Below are 21,491 nucleotides of genomic sequence, written 5' to 3'. Positions count from 1 at the left end.
GGATTGCTTCACTCCCAATGTGGGTCAGGTTACAGCTTGTTCATAACTCATTATTGTGCATCACCTAGAATCACTTTTGGTGAGATAGAAGGCTCTAAATTTTATTAATAAAATGAATAATAAATAAACCTGACCCATGTTGCCAATAACATCAATGCAAAGCTCACGGTGACTGACAATTTTAAAGAAGCAATAACACAACTGTCTTTAAACTTAGTATTCATTTGTGAATTCTTTAGAGAATATGATTATGGCTTAAATTCCTATTTTTTTACTTCTTAAGCATCACCAAGGTATCTGCAGACTTTTCTCCCCAAATATTCTTAAGTATTAGCCAGAACCTTTTCATTCTCATTTTTGGTTGCTTTTTAATCATCTTACACAAAGCAGTTATCCCTTTGTAAAGCAAACTTAAATCTAGCTTGAAGAACATAACCCATACATTATGATTCATCTAAGCCTATCCTCCATTAAGTTTCCTGCGATCCTCACCCTGCAGTCAATGTCTCCTATTGAAGGAACCCCTCAGTTTCCTCAATGGAAGTACCAGCCCTGTAGGTCGATCAGATGCTTTCTGGAAGCCTATCATGAAGATGTGGAAGTAACCATTAGAAGGAGAAAAGATAAAAAAGACTTAGGAATTTTCCAAAAGGAGAATATGTCTTCTGAGGAAGACCCCATTTTGCATATCAGCTAGACTGATCATATATGATGAAGAACATGGAAGAGAACCTTCTTTTCAGAATAGAATAGAATAGAATAGAATAGAATAGAATAGAATAGAATAGAATAGAATAGAATAGAATAGAATAGAATAGAATAGAATAGCTTTATGGTCATTGTGTAACTCACAACAAAATTAAGTCCTGTCCACAGTGCACAATAGTTAAGTTAAAACCACAAGTTAAAACCACATATAAGAACATACATTATATACACACATCCTTCACAATCTATTCACCATTGCGCTGCCCCTAATGTTGCACTCCAGTGTTGCACTACACAGTAGTATTTAATACGGTTACTACTCTGGGAAGGTTACACAAGGGAAGGTATCTAAACCTACTTAGATACTTAAATCCATAATGTGTAAAGCTGTATAAAATTTGATTTTTAAATTGGGCCCAGAAATAGAACACAAGAAAATACTATTTTAAAAAATCACCCCAACTTCTCAGTTCCTAGTGTGTCAACTCTACCAGCTTGTTAAAAGGGCCTTCCCCAATCTAATAAGAGGTCTGTACCATGCAGTTCGTACATATTTGACCAAGACCTGGTAAACCAATGAAAATTAAACTGGCTGTTGGAAAACTAAAGCTATTCTCTAATAAAATTAGATTTACCGGGCAGTTTCTATCTAGACAAAGCTGAAAGATGGAGTTACTAGCTTTCAGCCCCATCTCCCATCTAATAGCTTAGTATGTTCAAATAACAGAATTAAATATGAACTTTATTCTGCATTATAGCTGAAACTCTGTCAAACCAAAACCTCTGATTCTTGGAGATTGCCTTGACAAATCCCTGCAAGATTCCTCAGAAATAGTTTACCATTGCCTCCTTTCTAGAGCTGAAAGAAAGTGAATGACCGAAAGGTCACCCAGCTGGCTTTGTGCATAAGGTGGGACTAGAATTCATGCTCTCCCATTTTCTAGCCTGATGTCTTAACCACAACAAACTGACTCTCCATATTAAAAATTATACTTGCGTTCAAAATGTCATCAATCTCAGAGCACTATCTAATTTAAAAATGGGAAGTGGGTAGGAAATCTGAAATGACCACCTTAGCCTTCATTCTGGCATTTTTCACATTTAACCCCTTCAGTCTGAAAGAAAAACGTATGATGAGAAAGTTTAGCTCTTCCTTTCAGCGCTTGCTAATATGGTATTTCCTCTACTTTCAACGCTTGTCAGCCAGTTAACTTTTCATTTGCAAGAATTATCTATTATTTGCATAAGCTATCAGCCTCCCTTTGTCCTCCAGGCTGGAAATACAAGAGGCTTTTTTATTCCATAAAATGTCCTACAGTAAGGATTCTATTGTGGTTAACTCCAGGGACCAATTACAGGGCAGAAGCTGTTCTTTCCCTGCCGATTTATGTCTTATTATTTAACAGGTTGGATACTATAAGTCTAGCTATAGTCAAGTAACTGTCAGCATTAGGGGTGATTAGATAATATGCAAGTAATCCAAAAGGGAGATAAAGGATGTGTTTTGGTATGTAAAAAAAGTCAAAGAAGAATGTAAGCTACTTGGCAACCATTGAGAAAGATCACAATCCATACCTATAAAAAAATTCTTCAAAACAATTTAAAAGATCTTGCGATTTCCATTTAAGCAGAACGCATAAGACCTTAGATTGAAATATTTTTCCTGATTTATGTCTGAATTTATTTAGTTTCCAAATTGGTTACGGTCAACATATATATGGGAAGTTGTAATTTTGATTCTAGGCAAATATCAACATTAGATCCTTCTACAATCTGGTGTTTTTCAGATATGTTGGTTTCAGCTTCAAGAATTCCTAACCATCTGGATCAATAGATTTACTGAATTTATTTGCAGAGGACTAAGCTAAAAGGAAGAACCCAAAGACTGGGAAGTGGTTTCTGTGTACTAACATAATTATTATTGTAATATGTGTGTCCAGCTATAAATCGGATTTAATTCAAGAGAGTTTATAGTAGTGTAGATTACCAAGGAGTTTTTCCTCTAGACTACAAATAGGGATTGGAGTAAGGATACTTCACATCATAATTATCTAGAAATAAGATCCTTTAATTTTAATTAATCTAATTCCCCAGTTAAGTGAACAGAAGTTCAGAACTTCAGCCTATATTCTGCCTATAAAAAAAGGTCAACAGTCATCACATTGCTTTAACTGCTTTAAGCAATTTAGGATTGTGAATCTGATAGCTATTAAAAGAGAAAATGAATAGCACTCAAAATATGTGCTTGGCTGAATTACATTTCATATTATTTTCTGGCTATATTGAACATAAACTATTTCTTAAGAAATAGTTTGTTCTGGGCACCTCTTACTGGAAACGTGACAAGATTTGCTTTCCCAAGAGTGCAAATAGGCTATATCCATTAGGATACAACTGGACTGGACTCTGTCTAACCACTAATCAATAGTTTGAAAGAAGTTGGCAATAAGCTGGCATTATTCTTTCTGAGCGGACATTTGCTATCAAATACTAACAACAGTTATTTCTGTCTTTACCAATTTCAGTAGAGGTATTATATTACCACACATTTGGAAGGCAAATTAAAGAAGTTCAGTGGGTGGGACAAAACCAATTTGACCATCATTTTCTACTGCCTACTTGGTGCAAGAATTCACATTAAAGCATCTTTAATAAAGGTCTATCCAGGCGCATCCAAAAAGGAGAGCTCACCATTGCCAGAAATAATTGGTACAAGTATAATAAATCTTCTCTTGCTATTAAAACTTTTTTTTCCCAAAACATTCAACCACAATTTGTTATCTGAAAACCACTATCCCATACTCCAATACAGAAATTTTTTCTGCATGATATACCTTCAGTCAGCATATTTCAGTCTCAGCCAATTTTTTTTTCAGCACTAAACGAGTCTAGAGTCTATTTTAATCACTTCTTTTTTCTAGTTTTCTATCCCCCCTGATCATTCTTGTTATCCCTCATTGCATCTGTTTCTTCAAATGCCTTCCAAAATCAGAAGCCTAGGTTAGATAAGACTGCCCTGGAGAAAGTTATAATCATGCTATCTTAAGTGTTCCAGAAAACAAAAGCAATGAACTAAAAGACATGTTTAAAAATGTGCACTTCAGACTTTTCAAAAATTGCCCTGGAATGGCCTAAAATATTATTTTTATTTAGCAATTAATAGGTGAGACTGGTAATTTTTAAGAAAACAGCCTGTTATGCTGCCTAGTGGTATTGCTGGACAAGTGAACAATATCTTAATTAAATATATATGCAATTAATATGTCGTTTATAAAAGCAGATGTCATGAAGTTGGCAGAGGACATGAGCAAAAATAAGACAATGGGAAGAATTTAATCCTTTCATCCTGCTGGGGTACTATCACAAAAGAATTTTCATCTTCTCTTCTTCCGCTTCACAGTTAGACTCTGGAAGAAAGCTCTAAATCAGATATCCCCAACCTTTCTGGGTTGGCTGACATACGTGCATGTATGTGCAAACTGGGCTGTGAGCACGTACATCATGCAAATGGGATGGCACTAGTGCCTGCGTGGTAGCCCTGCCCTGTTTTCGCCATGTGGTGCCCCATTTTTGTGATGCTAGCGCGACTGGGCATGAGTACATGCACACGCGCATGCACACTGGCCAGCCTGTCCCACAGCCCAGTGGCCAGCAGGCCATGGCCTGGTAGTGGGCTGTGGCCCACTGATTGGGGACCCCTACTCTAAATGACACCAGCTGAAGCCTTGGTCATAAGGCTTGAAACAACTCCCAATGTGTGAGGTTTAAAACATCTTGCACTTGCACTTTAATATTGTTCTCTCATCCATCGCTTGAGCAGCTAGATTGAACAAAAAATCTCTTCTACAAACTACTTCACACATTATTTGTCAATAAGTGGCTTCATTTTATGATTTAAAAACTTTTGTTTTCTACACCACTGGACCAAAACAGATCTTGAAGTGCAATTTTGCATAGCAAAATCACAGACGGAGATGCTGTGTAAAGGATGAAGAACCGCCTCTCACGGTCCTGTTGGGTGGTCATCTGGGAGGTACAGTCCAGCTTTCTGCAGAAGAAGAGATTGGGAACTGTCAGGAAGGAGATGGAATGAAGAAATGGAAAAAGATTATCTCACCAACTTTAGTTGCCTTGTATTCGAGCCAAACTCAATGATACCATGAGGCTTATAAGTAGTTATATGAAACCCTTCTGACTTGTTGGCTTCTGCTTCTGAGCCATATAGCACTGCCAGCTCTATGAAGGCAAGAGAATATAGAAAAATTATGAACAGCTCACCCTACGGTGCATGCCAACCTTTCCCATTTATCAACCAGACAGCTCAAATCCTGGAAGCCCTGGCCCTGGCACATGCACAACACCACCCCAACAACTTTAACACTGATTCCCAATGTAAAGCCAAATGGGTTGCTGAACATCCAGACGTGGGAAGATATATAAATGACCACATAAAAAAGATGCCAGGCTTTGAACTATCACTCCAACAATGGACAGTCCTGAATAAGATTCACACCTCACATGGAGTCTTCTGGAATTCAATGTACAAAAGGGGCAGTGTACTTCCCTCTCAGTGTGAGTGTGGGTCCTTTGTCAAACTGTAGATCACACTATGACTAGTTGTGCTCGTAAGTCGAGGACTATCTGTATTAATATATGAAGAAACCTCTCTCTGTATTTTATTTTAAAACATAAAACACAATTATAGTCTTGTAGTCTATAGACTACCTATGTCAGGGGTCCCCAATCCCTGGTCTGTGGACTGCAGCATGCCACCAACTGGTCCACGCAAACAAGCAAAGCCCCGTCTGTGAGATACAGGCAGCACACACACCCACGCACCCTCCGGTCCGTGGAAAAACCTGTCTCCATGTGACCGGTCTCTGGTGCCCACAAGGTTGGGGACCTTTGACCTATGTATTTATAGGATTATCAATACAGAGTTGATATTCCTTAAATGGATAGATAACCAAATTTTCACCTATAGGCATCAACTCCAACTTGGAGAAGTTAGTGCTGCATCCTGCCGTTTTACTAAAAGCATCAATCTTTTATATCAATTCTAGAATAATTGCATTAGGTTTCGAAATAAGCAAAACACTGTCCGCCTGCCAATAAAATTAATTTGTTCTCAGCTGAGTTAGTAGTAGTTGCCCTCAACTTACCACTACAATTGGGGCCAGAATTTCCATTGCTAAGCCAAGCAGTTGTTAAGTGGATCTTGCCCAGTTTTACAACCTTTCCCCCCCCCCCATGTTGTTAAGTGAGGCATTGCTATTGTTGTGAATCATGCACTCATCAAATGACTTTGTTTTTTGGAAGCCAGCTGGGAAGATTGCAAAAGTGATCATATGATTTTGGAATGCTGCAACTGTAATAAATATTTTGATCATGTGACCTTGAGGATATTGCAGTGGTGGTAACTATGAGAACTATTGCAAGTCCTTTTTTTTCAGTGCAGTTCTAATTTTGAAAAATCACTAAACAAATGGCTGTAAGTCGAAGGTTACCTGCACTCCGTAGATCCCCCTATATCAGGGGTCTTCAAACTTGGCCCTTTTATGACTTGTGGACTTCAACTCCCAGAACTCCTCAGCCAGGCATTCTGGGAGTTGAAGTCCACAAGTCATAAAAGAGCCAAGTTTGAAGACCCCTGCCCTATATTGTCTAATAAGACAAATCATGGGTTCCACATAGATATTAAAAAGCAAACTGGATGATCTTGCCTAGTTCTTCAAATAGTGCAGGGGTTGGCAACCTTGGCTCTTTTATGACTCGTGGACTTCAACTCCCAGAATTCCTGAGCAAGCTGGCTCAGGAATTCTGGGAGTTGAAGTCCACGAGTCATAAAAGAGCCAAGGTTGCCTACCCCTGAAATAGTGCATAGTAGGAGAAAACATGCCATCAACTTTCACTTTAAATATGGGCAACTCATATGGAATCTTAATCCATTTTATGAATTCCAAGGTAAATCTAAACCTATTTACTATAACAAACATGTACTGTTTATGTATTTTTGTCAAAGGCTTTTTCAGTGTCTAATGATAAAATTACAAATTGATCTTTATTTATATTCAGGTCTATTATAACTACGATCAGACCAATGTCTGGTATTCGTCTGGTTTTATAAACCCTGCTTGATCATTCTTAATAACAAATGATATCACTTGTTCTAATCTACAGTATTTGCTAACACTGCTGTTCAAATCTTTGTATCAACCTTAATCAACAAGACTGGATGATAACTAGCACACTGAGTCTAATCTTTACCTGATTAAATTCCCTTATCAAATATTTCTTAATATAGTTGACAATTCTGGCACCAAAAGATGTATATGTGCTTATGACACTTGATGGAGAACCCAACTGGTCCTAGGGTTTCTCCACTTGCCATTATGGCCATGGTATAAATAAGCTTAATGAACATAATATATATTATGAACATAGTAATATAAGAGACTACGCGGTCCAACAAAATATACGTAAGAAGATATACAGTAGATGAGAAAATTTAGGGAAGGAAAGGGCCATGATGTAAGCCAGTGTTAAGCAAACTTGGCAACTTTTAAGATGTGTGGGCTTCAACTCCCAGAATTCTTAAGACACTGGGGAAATGGTATATAGTTACAGCAGGAAACAACCAAATGCAGAGATGTTTAAATCCCCTCACTGTTAAGACTCGAGAAAGAGTACAGAGAAGAGCAACAAAGATGATTAGGGGGCTGGAGGCTAAAACATATAAGGAACAGTTGCTGGAATTGGGTATGTCTGGTTTAATGAAGAGAAGGGTGAGGGGGGACATGACAGCAGCGTTCCAATATCTCAGGGGCTGCCCCAAAGGAGAGGGAGTCAAGCTATTCTCCAAAGCACCTGAAGGCAGGACAAGAAGCAATGGATGGAAACTGGTCAAGGAGAAGCAACTAAGGAGAACTAAGGAGAAATTTTCCTGACACTTGCTTCCAGAAGTTGTGAATGCTCCAACACTGGAAGTTTTTAAGAGATTGGACAACCATTTGTCTGAAATAGGAACAGGGTTTCCTGTCTGAGCAGGGGGTTGGACTAGATGACCTCCAAGGTTCCTTCCAACTCTGTTGTGCTATTCTAAGTAATAAGATTGAAAAAAGAACCAGTATGGTAGTGGTGAAGACATCAGGCTAAAAACCAGGAGACCATGAGTTCTAGTCCTACCTTAGGTATGAAAGCTGGCTGGGTGACCTTGCACAAATCACTCTCTCTTAGCCAAACTCTCCTCGCAGGGTTGTTGTTGTGGGGAAAATACGAGGAGGGACTATTAGATAAGTTCCCTGCCTTTCATTTTGTACAAAAATAGAAAGGGGAGGATCTAAAATAACTTATTCTGGAGTTTTTAGCATTTCATTTTATTTCATCTTTGCATATAAGAAAGCAGGGCACCTAACTCCATTTCTTCCATGTTTTTCTGCAACTTGGCCGGTTAATAAGAATATAAAGACCTGAATATGAAGGTAAAAGGAGGGATGAAAATGACGCTTTTAAAAAAGGGGAGGGAAGGGGGAGAAACCCGCCGGTGTTAATTAGAAAACAACGGAATAAGACTTAATTATATCGCAGCTTACTCTGGTGCATCTTTGCTCCAAAGTTGGGTGGAGGTGCGTTCCTTTGTACTAGGGATGGCAGGCGACCTTACAACCAGTCGGGAAAGGAAAACCCGCTGAAAAACTTAAATCGGGGGGGAGGAGGAAAAGCAAGCGCCACGACGAGGAATTGGCGCTACGTGATTCTTTAACAAAAAACTTTTTTCCACTGTAGCGATTCCCTCCATTTCTTCCCCCAAATACGCGCGCGCTCACGAAAACCCTTCAGCCGTCGAAGAAAAACAGCCTCGCCTCCACTTCACCTGCCCTCCCCGCCACCCTCTCGACTCCGCAGCGGAGCGCCAGTTCCCGCGACGGTAGTAATTAAGGCCCCAGCGTGAGCTCCATGCAAGCGCTAAACGAAACAGCAGATCAATTAAGAAATAAACACTCTATTGAAAAAACCAAGACAACCCCCTGGGACGGCCTAACAGGCGCGAATAGGCTTCCTCGCATTCTTGCCAGACCTTCCCGCTCTTCCCCCTCCCCCTCCCCCCCGGTTTAAGGTAGCTTGAGACGCGCGTCGAGCTGGCAAGATGCAAAGCGCGCTTTGGTTCTGGTGCTGCAACCGGAGTCATATTCGTGGGATCGGAGTCACAGGGTTGGCCAAAGGTTGAGAAATTTTCAACCAAAACTTTCCTTTGCCAGGCACCTCGTGCGCGCTACGATGGCTAGTTCAGTTTCAGCATTATATGTGTAGGAATATATGATCGGAGGCAATGTTCTCTGTGAATGCCATTCGCTGGCCAGGAGCCATTCATTATAGCATTTAGCAACTATTTATTTGAATGTATAAGCTACCTAACTCCAATGGACTCTTCCGCTTTTTTCATAGATTGCACTAATCCAGTTTGTTAAACATCATTCAGCAAAGCCATAATTGGTTAGGTTTCCACAACAATTGTTAATTCCTAGTACATAGTTTACCAACCACTAATTCCTAAAACATACTTTACCTGGTTTCATGTAATGTTAAACCAGTGTTTTGTCAACCTTGGCAACAGTATTCTGGATGGGAGTTGATGTCCATACACCTTAAAAGTTGCCAACATTGAGAAGCATTATGTTAAGCCCAAACCAAGTGATGCTTTAGAACAGGGGTCCTCAACCTTGGCAACTTTAAGATTTGTGGACTTCAATTCCCAGAATCCTAGGAGCTGATGTCCACAAGTCTTAAAGTTGCCAAGGTTGGAGGCCCCCACTCTAGAAAATATGAAACCAGTTTTTATGCTTAGGAATATAATTATGCCCCAAAGCGTGGTTAAAACAATTAATTATTTCACATGACCATAGCTGATGGTAGTAGTAGTAGTAGACTTTATTGTCATTTCAACAATATTCATTACAGTCAGGGCTTTTTTTCCTCATAGAACGCTCAGAACGGAGTTCCGGCACCTTTTTTGGATGGAACCTTGTAGGGTAGGCAAGGCGGGTTGTATGACATGTGTGAGTTCCGGCACCTTTTTCTTTTACAAAAAAAGCACTGATTACAGTACACAGTGAAACGAAACGACTTTCCCCAGGACCAAGGTGCTACATCAGACAACACGAATCAAAAAAGAACAAAACACAACTACACATAACTCTAAACTAAAAACTTTCAAAAAAAACTACAAATACAAGTATTTATAGATCCAGTTTCTTCGTATTGAGAATTCTAATGGCTTGTAGGAAGAAACTGTTACACAATCTGGATGTCCGAGCCCAAATGCTCCTGTACCTCCTTCCAGATGGCAAAAGAGTGAAGAGTGTGTATGAGGGGTGTGTGTAATCAGCCACAATGTTTCTGGCTTTACGGATGCAACGTGTGATGTAAATATCCATGACAGAGGGAAGAGTAACCCCGATGATCTTCTCTGCCATCCTCACTATTCGCTTTAGGGTTTTGCGATCCGAAACGGTGCAGTTTCCAAACCAGGCAGTAATGCAACTGCCCAAGGTGCTCTCAATAGTCCCTCTGTAGAAGATTGTGAGGATGTGTGGTGGGATTTAATAAATGATCCCTTGAGAGGTAGCCATCCAACCCCCCAAATCTCTAGCAAAGGGAAATGCAGCTATTCCCCAGAATTCCCCATAATATTGAACCTGTCCTTTCAGTTTCAAAAAGAATAGATTAGCTCCATCTGGCTGGGGAATTCTGGGACTTGAAGTCCATCCATTTTAAAACTGCCGTGGTTGAAAAACACTGCTTTAGACCAGGGTTATTATTTTCCATCCAGTTCTACCTTTACCGAACTAAGCATACATATCTCCCACAATCATTCTTCATAGGACTTCATGTTCAGATATTTGGTCAGAATGATTGCTGTCTTCCAAATTTGCTCCAGTTTTTTTCAGGTCTTTTTTTAAAGTTTCGTGCCCAGAATTGCAGACAGTTCTCCAAATGCAGTCTAACCTGTGCACAGTACAATGCAGCTGCCACCATCTATAAGCTGAATATAATGATTCTGCAAGTGCAATCCACATTTGCGTAAAGGTATTTAGCCGCTGTAAGGGACGCGGTGGCTCAGTGGGTTAGGACGCTGAGCTTGTCGATCAGAAGGTCGGCAGTTTGGCGGGTCAAATCCCGAGTGCCGTGTAACAGAGTGAGCGCCTGTTAATCGTCCCAGCTTCTGCCAACCTAGCAGTTCGAAAGCACATAAAAATGCAAGTAGAAAAATAGGGACCACTATGGTGGGAAGGTAACAGTGTTCCGTGCGCCTTTGGCGTCCAGTCATGCCGGCCACATGACCACGGAGACGTCCTCGGACAAGCGCTGGCTCTTCGGCTTTGAAACGGAGATGAGCACCGGCCCCTAGAGTCGGAAACGACTAGCACACATGTGCGGGGGAACCTTTACCTTTACCTTATTTAGCCGCTGTATCATACTGCTTGCTTACATTTAACATATAGTCCATTGGTATTCCTAGGCCTTTTTATGTCTCATTTCTATATTTATGCATTTGAACTGTCCTACCCAGATGTAAGAAATTTACATTGTTATCACTGACATTGTCTTCTAAAATGTGGTTCAATACTCAAGCCTGATTAGAACATTTTGAATTGTGATTTTTCCTTCTAAGACATTAGCCAATCCCCCTCCCCCAAGCTTGGTATCAATTATAAATCTGCAAAAAAAATCCATCCTCTAAGCCAGGGGTGTCAAACTCGCCGTGTCACATAACGTGTCACGACATATCGGGAGTTTTTTTCCCTTTGCCGGACAAAACAGAACCACTTACAAATATCCTTTCAGTGCAAGTGTTCACCCAATTGAAATTCTAGGGAACCACCATTCCATCTTGTTTTCCAGAGACCACTCCAGAAGGCTAATGACCTTTTACCTGTCTACTATAGAGAGCGTCCTCTCGCACTGTATTGTGGTTTGGTATGCTGGCCTGACAGCCACAGATAGGAAAGTATTACAGAGGGCGGTAACCACACCGCAAAGCATTGTGGGCTGTCCCCTGACCCCACTGGATGACATCACCAGGGCTCACTGCCTTGGAAGAGTGTGGAAGATTCTCAGGGACGACTCACACCCTGGTCGGTACCTCTTTACTCTCCTACCATCAGGTAGGACAGACATGTGAAAGACAAGGCCTGGGGGCCAGATCCGGCCCGCGAAGTGGTTTCATGTGGCCCGCGAAGCCATCCTGGAAACAGTGAGGGAACGGCCCCCACTGCCTTGGTCCTGGCCCAGAGACCCTCCTTCTGCCAGAGACCCCCAGATCTATCCCACTCCTGCCCAGGCCCCCATAGGCACCCTTGATGCGAAGGATGTAGAGCTGGCCACGCCCACCCAGCAGGCCATACACACTCTGGCCACACCCACCCAGTAGGCCACGCCCACCCTGGCCACACCCACCCAGCCCCCTGAGGGCAACCACAATGCTGATGCGGCCCTCAGTGAAATTGAGTTTGACACCCCTGAGGTAGGAGATACAGGAGTATAGCCAGCCATACCAACAGGCTGAAGAACAGCTTCTATCCGTGGGCTGTCAGGCTTTTGAAAGGGAAATAACTTTATGTATGATTGACTTGTGAGGCTGGTGTGTTGTGCAATTAGCTCACATGGTGTAAAAAGATGGTGGGTTTGTTGTCACTGTGAATTGTGGGGGGGGCATGAAGGGAGGCTCAGCCAATCTCAATGTGTACATGGTTGTACTTCGACAATAAAGGTTCATTCATTTTACCCAATACCAATGTGAACTGCATTCCTTATGCCTACTAAACTAGACAGCCAGCACAGTATAGTGATTAAAGTATTGGATTAAAATCAGAGGGCCTCAGATCCAAGGGCATCTTCTAGGTGAATTTGGGCCTCATAGGATGATTGCTGTGGGTAAAACTAGAAGAGGGAACGCTGTAAACTCCTTTAAAAATGTAGCAAATAAATAAACAAACAGATTGTAATAAAAATAAATAAAATTGGACCAGTGCAACCTTCCTTTGACTAACCTGGCTCCTAGTAATGGAAGCATTTTTTCATAGTGCCTTCTGATCTACTGCTTCACATTTTTTTTATTTGCTCAATATAGAAATTAAATTAACCTTGTTTGTAGTTTCTTCCATTTTTAAAATATGGGACTGTGTTCCCTTTTCTCCAGACGATGGGCAGTCTACTCATTTCTCAAAAATAGTACACTCATTTCTCAAAGTTTACAGCCGAAAGTTTCTGTGATTGCTTCAGCCAACTTCTTCAAAAGTCTTTGATATACTTTGCTCATTCCCAGAAACTTGAATTTGTCTAAGATAGCAAAGGTAGATTCTTTCTATACTCTTAATAGTCCTGAACTATATTTCCTCCTTTTCCTTAATCATATTAAGAAAGGTTCCATCCTTGTTCTCAGGGGGGGGGGATCTAATTATTTGCTTTTTCCAACAGCATATGCAACAGTTTTTTAGCCCTGCAAAGTTCAATATACACGTGAACCATATGAATAGAACATGCCTCTTAGATTTCATGTCACCTTTAATTCAAAATCACATGCGCGTGTGCACACACACACACACACACACACACCTACCAGGCTGGCTAAACTCTCTAATCCACATTAAGGCTCAAAAGTTGGTGTGATCAGTTTTCTTCCTGTGTTGATTGGAAATGGCAACCAAGCTCCTCATTACTGAGTTTAGCATTTTTTAAGAAATGCCTAACAGGCTAAAGTCTGGCACAGATCAGAATGCAGATGTGTTAGCTGTTGATTTGCTTCCTCCTATGCAGTGGTGAAAAAGACAATATTAACTACTCAGACTATATCCAGGGTACCTTGCTTACCTAGCAGTTTATGCTGTCCGAGCAGAAGATTGATGGTTTTACCTCCAGGTGATATACAGTAACAGGAATGGTGGGAAAGGCTCTCGAATTCCACCAGTTTAAGAAGGGAAAAATTGAATTCTTACAAAGAAAAAAATAAAAGTTTAACTTTCGTTAAAGTCATGGAGATCCTGATCCACAGGCCAATCTTCCCCTACCATACAATCCCCTTTTTGTTTATTTACTTATTCCACTTTTATTATTTTATAAATAATTCAAAGTGGCCATCATACCTAATGCTCCTTCCTCCTCCTATTTTCCCCACAACAGCAACCCTGTGAGGAAAGTTGGGCTGAAAGAAAGTGATTGGCTCAAAGTCACCTCACCAGCTATTATGGCCAAGGCTTTCTGGTGACTGGCCCAAGCTCACCTAGTTATTATGGCAAAGATGGGACTAGACTTCATAGTTTCCTGGTGATTGGCCCAAAGTTACCCAGCCAACTATCATGGCTATGACTTCCTGATAATTGGCCCAAAGCCATGTAGTTATCATGGCTAAGGTGGGACTAGATTCCATAGTGTCCTGGTGATTTGCCCAAAATCACCTAGCTGGCTATCAAAGCTAAGGTGAAACTAGAATTCATAGTTTTCTAGTGATTGGCCCAAAGTTACCCAGATAGCTTTCATGCTTAAGAGGGACTAGAACTCAAAATCTCCTGGCTTAGTTCCTTAGCCACTACTAGACCAATTTCTTCAATTGTAATTAAAATCCTGCTGAAATTAGTTTCCATCCATCTCATGAATAGAAGATTTTGTACAACATTTTGAATAAAAATGTGGGTGGCTTTTCTGCAACATGGTGATTGTGTGGCATAAACACAACTATACCAATGAGCAAATTGGGATACAATGTGCTACATAAATAAATCTAATGTGTACATTGGATAGGACCAGTGGGCAGCCATTATTTTTCATCAGTGCATGAATACTTTATCATTTTGAAGAGCCATTACATTTAGAATTGCATATTTCTTTAAGCAAACATAAGCTCTGTGTAAGCCCGTTAGTTATCATGCACTTAATTTTGGTTAGGTAAAAAAGGTAAAGGTTCCCCCACACATGTGTGCTAGTCATTTCCGACTCTAGGGGCTGGTGCTCATCTCTGCTTCAAAGCCAAAGAGCCAGCGCTTGTCCGAGGACGTCTCTGTGGTCATGTGGCCGGCATGACTAGACGCCAAAGGTGCACAGAGCGCTGTTACCTTCCCACCGTAGTGGTCCCTATTTTTCTACTTGCATTTTTACGTGCTTTCAAACTGCTAGGTTGGCAGAAGCTGGGACAAGTAACAGGTGCTCACTCTGTTACGTGGCACTCGGGATTCGACCCGCCAAACTGCCGACCTTCTGATCGACAAGCTCAGCATCCTAACCCACTGAGCCACCGCGTCCCTCTTTGGTTGGGTACTTTAACCAAAATTGCAGGAAAATGGATATATTAATAATGCAATCTTATGCCTCTTAAGTCTCAATGACTTCAGTGGTTTTATAAAGTGATATAGGACTGCAGACGTTCTTTTAAAAAAATATAGCTATAGCTCCAACCCATTAACCCTTATTTTTTAACATATAGCCCGTTTTCATCCTTGCTCATCTCTTCTTCTCAAAACATACCCACACATCCTACAGTTAAATCAAATGTAATTAGCGACTGATAAACATAACACACATATTTAAATTTTCATTACCCTTCTTCAGGCTAATAATCTGTTCAATCTTTGTTTATTTTAAAATTTCACTAGGTGACAGACAGTAGCAAAAAGGAGTGAGTTTAATGGGTCAAAAATCCAGTCTTATTCTGAGCAGATTTACACATTTCCAAGTACCAAATCTGAAACCGGAAGATTTGTTAAGTGATTTTGCTTTAATGAAGTTCCCCAACTTAATGACTTTCCATTGGGAAGAATGTTAACCCTTTTTTATTGGGATGGAGTTTAATGCATATGTGTGTGGGGTGGGTGGGGGGGTAGTGTCTCCAACCTTGGCAACTGTTTAAGACTTGTGGTCTTCAACTCCCAGGATTCAGCCTTGGCGACTCCAACCTTGGCAACTTTTAAAGACTTGTGGACTTCATACTTGAATCTACTAGTTTTGAAGCTATCCAGGTTGGAGACCCCTGCATTGGGAAAGCAGAAAGTTGGAGAAAGTTACTGAAGTGCCCATGTTCTTCCCCCCCTGCCACCCCCACCACCCTATCTCTGAGACTAGGAGTAAAACCTTTGGCAGCAACAGCTGAAGAAAGGAACACCATAGATCTTTGCCATGAAGTCAGAGCCAAGTCAGACTGAAGGATTCAGTTACATCCTGACTGGATGAGCCAGCTGTCAGATGCAAAGTTCATTAGAGAGCCAGACTGGAAGCAAGAACACGAGTCAGAGGAAGCAAATTTCTTGTTTTAATAAGCCTTTTTCTCAACCCACAAATTTGTATGAGAAGCAATAGGAACCGTATAACCACCTTTGCACGTTCAAACCCAGCCCATGGAGAGTTGGCAGCTCCGCAAAATGCAGCCTACTTTCTGCATTTATAATGTGATTTATAACAGGCCTTCTCAGGAGTACAGAAGAAGGAGAATTAGAACTGGAGGCACATGCATGTGCTGGATCTCAGCTTCTATCATCCTCACCAGCAAGGCCACAATGGCGATGGGGCTTAAATCTCGTATACTGTGAGTTCATGGATTTGAGGAAGGCTGCTGTGTAAATTGCAGACTTAAGCCATGTGGAGATAAGTGCCATTCAAATAAATGGGATTGTCTTCTTCTTAATGAGCTTATCATGAGGGGAAATAAGATTGATGGCATTATCCTATAACAATCAGTCCTGTTTATTTTGATAGAGATTTCTACCAGACACCATGGCAGATGTAAACATACTGGTCAGCAAGAACTGTCACATTTATCATAAACCCCACTGATTTCAATGAGTATATTTCAGATATGACAACCTCTGCACCAAATACCCATGATCTTTTGTGGAAGCTAACTGTCTATCACAAGAAATGAGATTTATTTATTTATTTATTTAGTTACATTTATATACCGCCCTTTCCCTGAGGACTCAGGGCGGTTTACAGGGAATTAAAAAATCCACCATACAAAAGTTAAAAACCAAATTAAAAAATATTAAATTGACCCTGTACACTTAAAACCCCAATTAAAAATTTCTCCTCAGCCTGGGCCCGAGAGAGGTCTTCAGGCCCCGGCGGAATGATCGGAGGTCGGGGGCAGTTCTCAGCTCCACCGGCAGCTGGTTCCAGAGGGCAGGCGGCCTTGTGTAATGTAGTTATCATATCAAAATTTCATATCATAATTTACCTTGTGTAATGTAGTTATCATATCAAAATTGTTGCATAGGTTTCAGAAGCAGCCCTCAGCCTCTGAGCAACTGAGCGAAATTATTTATGATTAAATAATGTACTAAATAATAACTCAGATTTTTCTGAGTTATTCTATATTCCAGATCTGGAAATGGGGGAATCCCCGTTTGCACTAAAATCACGTTGGTTTTTTTTTTCACCCTGTTGCCTTCCAGATGTTTGGAATTTCCAAAATCAGGGTGCTGGACTGAAATCCAGAGGAAACTCCCTATTAAGAGAGACTGTGCAAAAGAGTTTTCAGAAAAGGTAACACTGAGCAACTTGAAAGGAAAAAAGGAAATATTATCATTAAAACAATATGCCTTATATCTTACATCCAATCATAATTGTTTGGGGATTTTGGGGGGGGGGTGGTTTATATGTTAATATCATTTTTACATTAATATTGTAAGACACTGAGTTTTCTTGGAGTCAGGCAGCCTTAAAAAATCATTTAATAAATAAAAAACCCCTGCTTTCTCGGGTGTTTTGATCCAGCCTATCATAAATCCAAAATATCCAGGAATAAAACACGGGGGGGGGGAGGGAAGAGAAGAAGGGAGAGGGGATGCTTGGTTTAATGATAGCCTAGTTAAAACTTTAAAAAGGTCTTCACACTCAGGGCAGTAATGGGAGAGTGAACGGATTAAAATAACTCTCGGGAGCCCAGATGCCAATACGTCTTTATTCGTTTATTTGAGAACTTACCTGCCCAAGTGTCAAGTGAGCCATTTACACCTGAGGAGTAAAGAAAACACGCACTCACACGCAGCCCACGCCGTGAATCTTAAAGGGCCAGAAGCGATCGGCTTGTGGCCAATCCCGGGACCCAGACCGATCCACCTTAAGCGAAAGGGCTTAGTCGGGGTCCAAGATCTCCGCCCGGAGCCCTCGTGATAGGTAGCTGGGACAGGCGGGGCGGGGCCTGGCTTCCTCTGCTTTAAATAGCCTGAGAGCGCGTCCACCGCTGCTGGAGCTGAAGAGAATCAGAAGTTGGTCGAGCGGGGGGAACGGCGGCGCCGTTGCCGCCGCTCTGCTGCTGCCGTCCTCATCGTCGTTTACCGAGCTTTTCAGGTGCACCGCTTCGTCAGCGCGCCACAAGCTGGTTCTTCCGCAACCGCCTCGGGGCGCTTTCGCCGAACCGGTCTGGCGGAGCGACCCCCTGGGGGGTTGCATCTTCGGGGCTCTCGGCCACCTTGACCCGGCGCGGCTGAAGGAAAGTTGAGAAGACCCAGGCAGAGCCGAAGCAGCAGCAGCAGCAGCCGTCGTCGTCCTCACAGAAGCGCCGCGTCTCGCAACCCAGCTCGGCGGGCAAGGAGAGATGAGCTTCAGGAAGCCGGGAGCTTAGCCGCCCAGCGCAATAGCAGCCGAGGAGCCGACGCCACTTCGATCAGTCACCTCCCGGGTCGGAGGGCGGACTTACTTCGCCGAGCATGGAGCCTCGCTCTTACCTGTTGACCGTGGCTTTTCTGCCGCTCTTCCTGTCTGCCTGGTCGCCCCTGCAAAGACAACCTAGCGCCGCAGCCGCCGCGGCGGCGGCGGCGGCGGCAGCGGCCGGCTCTTCGTCTGCCAAGGAGCTCTCCTGCCAGGAGATCACGGTGCCGCTGTGCAAAGGCATCGGCTACAACTACACTTACATGCCCAATCAGTTCAACCACGATACGCAGGACGAGGCGGGGCTGGAGGTCCACCAGTTCTGGCCCCTGGTGGAGATCCAGTGTTCGGCGGACCTGCGCTTTTTCCTGTGCAGCATGTACACGCCCATCTGTCTGGAGAACTACAAGAAGCCGCTGCCGCCCTGCCGCAGCGTGTGCGAGCGGGCCAAGGCAGGCTGCGCGCCCCTCATGCGCCAGTACGGCTTCGCCTGGCCGGACCGCATGCGCTGCGACCGGCTGCCCGAGCAAGGCAACCCGGACATGCTTTGTATGGACTACAACCACACCGATCTCGCTACCGCCGCGCCACAGCCGCAACCCAAGCCGCCGCACCGAAAGCCGGCAGGAGGCGGGACGGGAAGGGGCTCCGGGGCTGTGGTGCCGCCCCCGTCCGGCGCGGACCCCCCACTCCGCAAGAGCCGCCCTCCAACCCCCTGCGAGCCGGGCTGCCAGTGCCGGGCGCCGATGGTGTCGGTGTCCAGCGAGCGCCACCCGCTTTACAACCGGGTCAAGACGGGCCAGATCGCCAACTGCGCCCTGCCGTGCCACAACCCCTACTTCAGCCCGGACGAGCGCGCGTTCACCGCCTTTTGGATCGGCTTGTGGTCCATCCTGTGCTTCATCTCCACCTTCGCCACGGTCTCCACTTTCCTCATCGACATGGAGCGTTTCAAGTACCCCGAGCGGCCCATCATCTTCCTGGCCGCCTGCTATCTCTTCGTCTCGCTGGGCTACTTGGTGCGTCTGGTCGCTGGCCACGAAAAAGTGGCTTGCAGCGGCGGAGCGGCGGCGGCGGCGGCGGCGGCGGCGGGAGCCGGAGCAGGACCCGCGGGCCCCGCTGGAGGCGCTGCTGGGGCGGCTGCTGCCGCTGTGGGCGGCCGCGGAGCAGCCGGCGGAGCCGCTGAGCTACAGCCTGACTTGGCTGTGGCTGAGCACGTGCGGTATGAGAGCACGGGTCCGGCTCTGTGCACCATAGTCTTCCTTTTGGTCTACTTCTTTGGCATGGCCAGTTCCATCTGGTGGGTTATCCTGTCCCTCACCTGGTTCCTGGCGGCGGGCATGAAGTGGGGCAACGAGGCCATCGCGAGCTATGCTCAGTACTTCCACCTTGCGGCTTGGTTACTGCCCAGCATCAAGTCTATTGCCGTCCTGGCGCTCAGTTCTGTGGATGGAGATCCTGTGGCTGGAATCTGCTATGTGGGCAACCAAAGCTTGGAGAACCTGCGAGGCTTTGTGCTGGCCCCTCTGCTTATCTACCTGGCCATTGGCTCCATGTTCCTGCTGGCTGGGTTTGTCTCCCTCTTCCGCATCCGGAGTGTCATCAAGCAGCAAGGGGGCCCCACCAAGACGCACAAGCTGGAGAAGCTCATGATCCGCCTGGGCCTCTTCACGGTGCTCTACACGGTGCCTGCCGCCAGCGTGGTAGCTTGCCTTTTCTACGAGCAACACAATCGCCCCCACTGGGAAGCCACCCACAACTGCCCCTGCCTGCGGGACCAACAGCCTGACCAGGCCCGCCGACCAGACTATGCGGTCTTTATGCTCAAGTACTTTATGTGCCTGGTGGTGGGCATCACCTCAGGAGTGTGGGTCTGGTCTGGAAAGACGCTGGAGTCCTGGAAGGCCCTCTGCACCCGCTGCTGCTGGGCCAGCAAAGGGACGGCGGTGGCCGTGGCAGGGAGTATTGGAGCCAGGGGGGGAGGTGGCGGCATAGGGTCCGCTGCTGCTGTGGGAGGACTGGGGGGTGGAGGGGGGTCTATGTACAGTGATGTCAGCACTGGTTTGACTTGGAGGTCTGGCACTGCCAGTTCAGTTTCCTACCCCAAACAAATGCCTTTGTCCCAGGTATAAAATCTGGAGTTGGAACGGAGGAATATCACCCCATCATCTCTTCTTAAGAAAGAAGAAACTTCCCTATAGGAGCAGGACAGTTCCAGAGGCCCAAGTGCCAGCCTATTGTCCTCTTCCTCCATTCCTTGTTAGTCAATCCTTCTTCCCATGTTGAAGCTGCATGTTTGTGTGTTGTTGGTATAGGAATTTTCTGAAGACAAGGATTGCCTTACTTGCCTTCAGCCAGCACAAGCCCTTTTTGCCCAGTAGGACTTCTCTGCTCTTTCTCCATCCCTCAAAGTCTTGATACAATGTGAAGGGATATCTAATTGACCTGCAGGGGTGGAGTCCCTCAAGGGTGGAGTCCCTCAAGAAGCCCCCCCTTTTTTAATGCCAACAACCACAAAAACTGGCAGATGCCTTAAAATCATGTGCTCAAACCATGTCTTAATTGTACACCATTCCCCCCCCCAGTAAATACGGGTTTATTATGTTAAAGGATGTATTTATATAATTATTTGGTACCTTGTACAAAATGTGTAAAATATGTATATATTCCAAATACTATACAGACTGTAAATTTCTTTTGTTTAAAGAAAAAAAAGTTTAGAGGCTTACCACCACTGCTCTTGCCTAAGAGCAAAAGTTTGAGTATTATATTTTGTCAATAAAATCATGTCAAATGATTTGCTTGGGAGGGGTGATGCCCCCCTGTTGGCTGTCCCAGTTGTTAATTCTTGACTTGAGAAATACTGAGGCTCAAATAAATGCACTGACATATTTCAGTAGAATCCACAGAGGGGTTTTCAGAACTTGATCAAGCCATCAACATTCTTGGCTGTTGGCAATGTGGGCTGGAAAATGGTGATTGCTGGAGTCTCAGAATACATAGTCAAGAATTCTTGACCCCTTTTAAATTAACTGGACAGAGGGATCTTTGGTCTCTGAGCTTAGTTGTTTCTTTGCAGATGTTCCATTACCCAAACTAGGTTACATCATCAGTGTTCATTTCAACACTGAACTGTCAATGATCTGCAA

General features: G+C 43.8%; 1 protein-coding gene across 1 annotated transcript; it reads left to right on the top strand.

Annotated features, from left to right (window-relative positions):
• The first annotated feature begins 17,965 nt into the window (after positions 1 to 17,965).
• Positions 17,966 to 21,067, top strand: FZD8 (frizzled class receptor 8). Its single transcript, XM_083376433.1, has one exon. The coding sequence runs from the start codon at positions 18,402 to 18,404 to the stop codon at positions 20,472 to 20,474; it is 2,073 nt and encodes a 690-aa protein (XP_083232559.1). The 5' UTR covers positions 17,966 to 18,401; the 3' UTR covers positions 20,475 to 21,067.
• The last annotated feature ends 424 nt before the right edge of the window (positions 21,068 to 21,491 follow it).

This window comes from Vipera ursinii, assembly GCF_947247035.1.
Source record: "Vipera ursinii genome assembly, chromosome: Z".
NCBI lineage: Eukaryota > Metazoa > Chordata > Lepidosauria > Squamata > Viperidae > Vipera > Vipera ursinii.
The sequence above is the reverse complement of the archived record's forward strand: the minus strand, read 5'-3'. Positions and strand labels throughout refer to the sequence as shown.

What these genes read in the sequence shown, in the direction of transcription:
- FZD8 (XM_083376433.1), top strand. Translation starts at nt 18,402, where the DNA reads ATGGAGCCTCGCTCTTACCTGTTGACCGTGGCTTTTCTGCCGCTCTTC.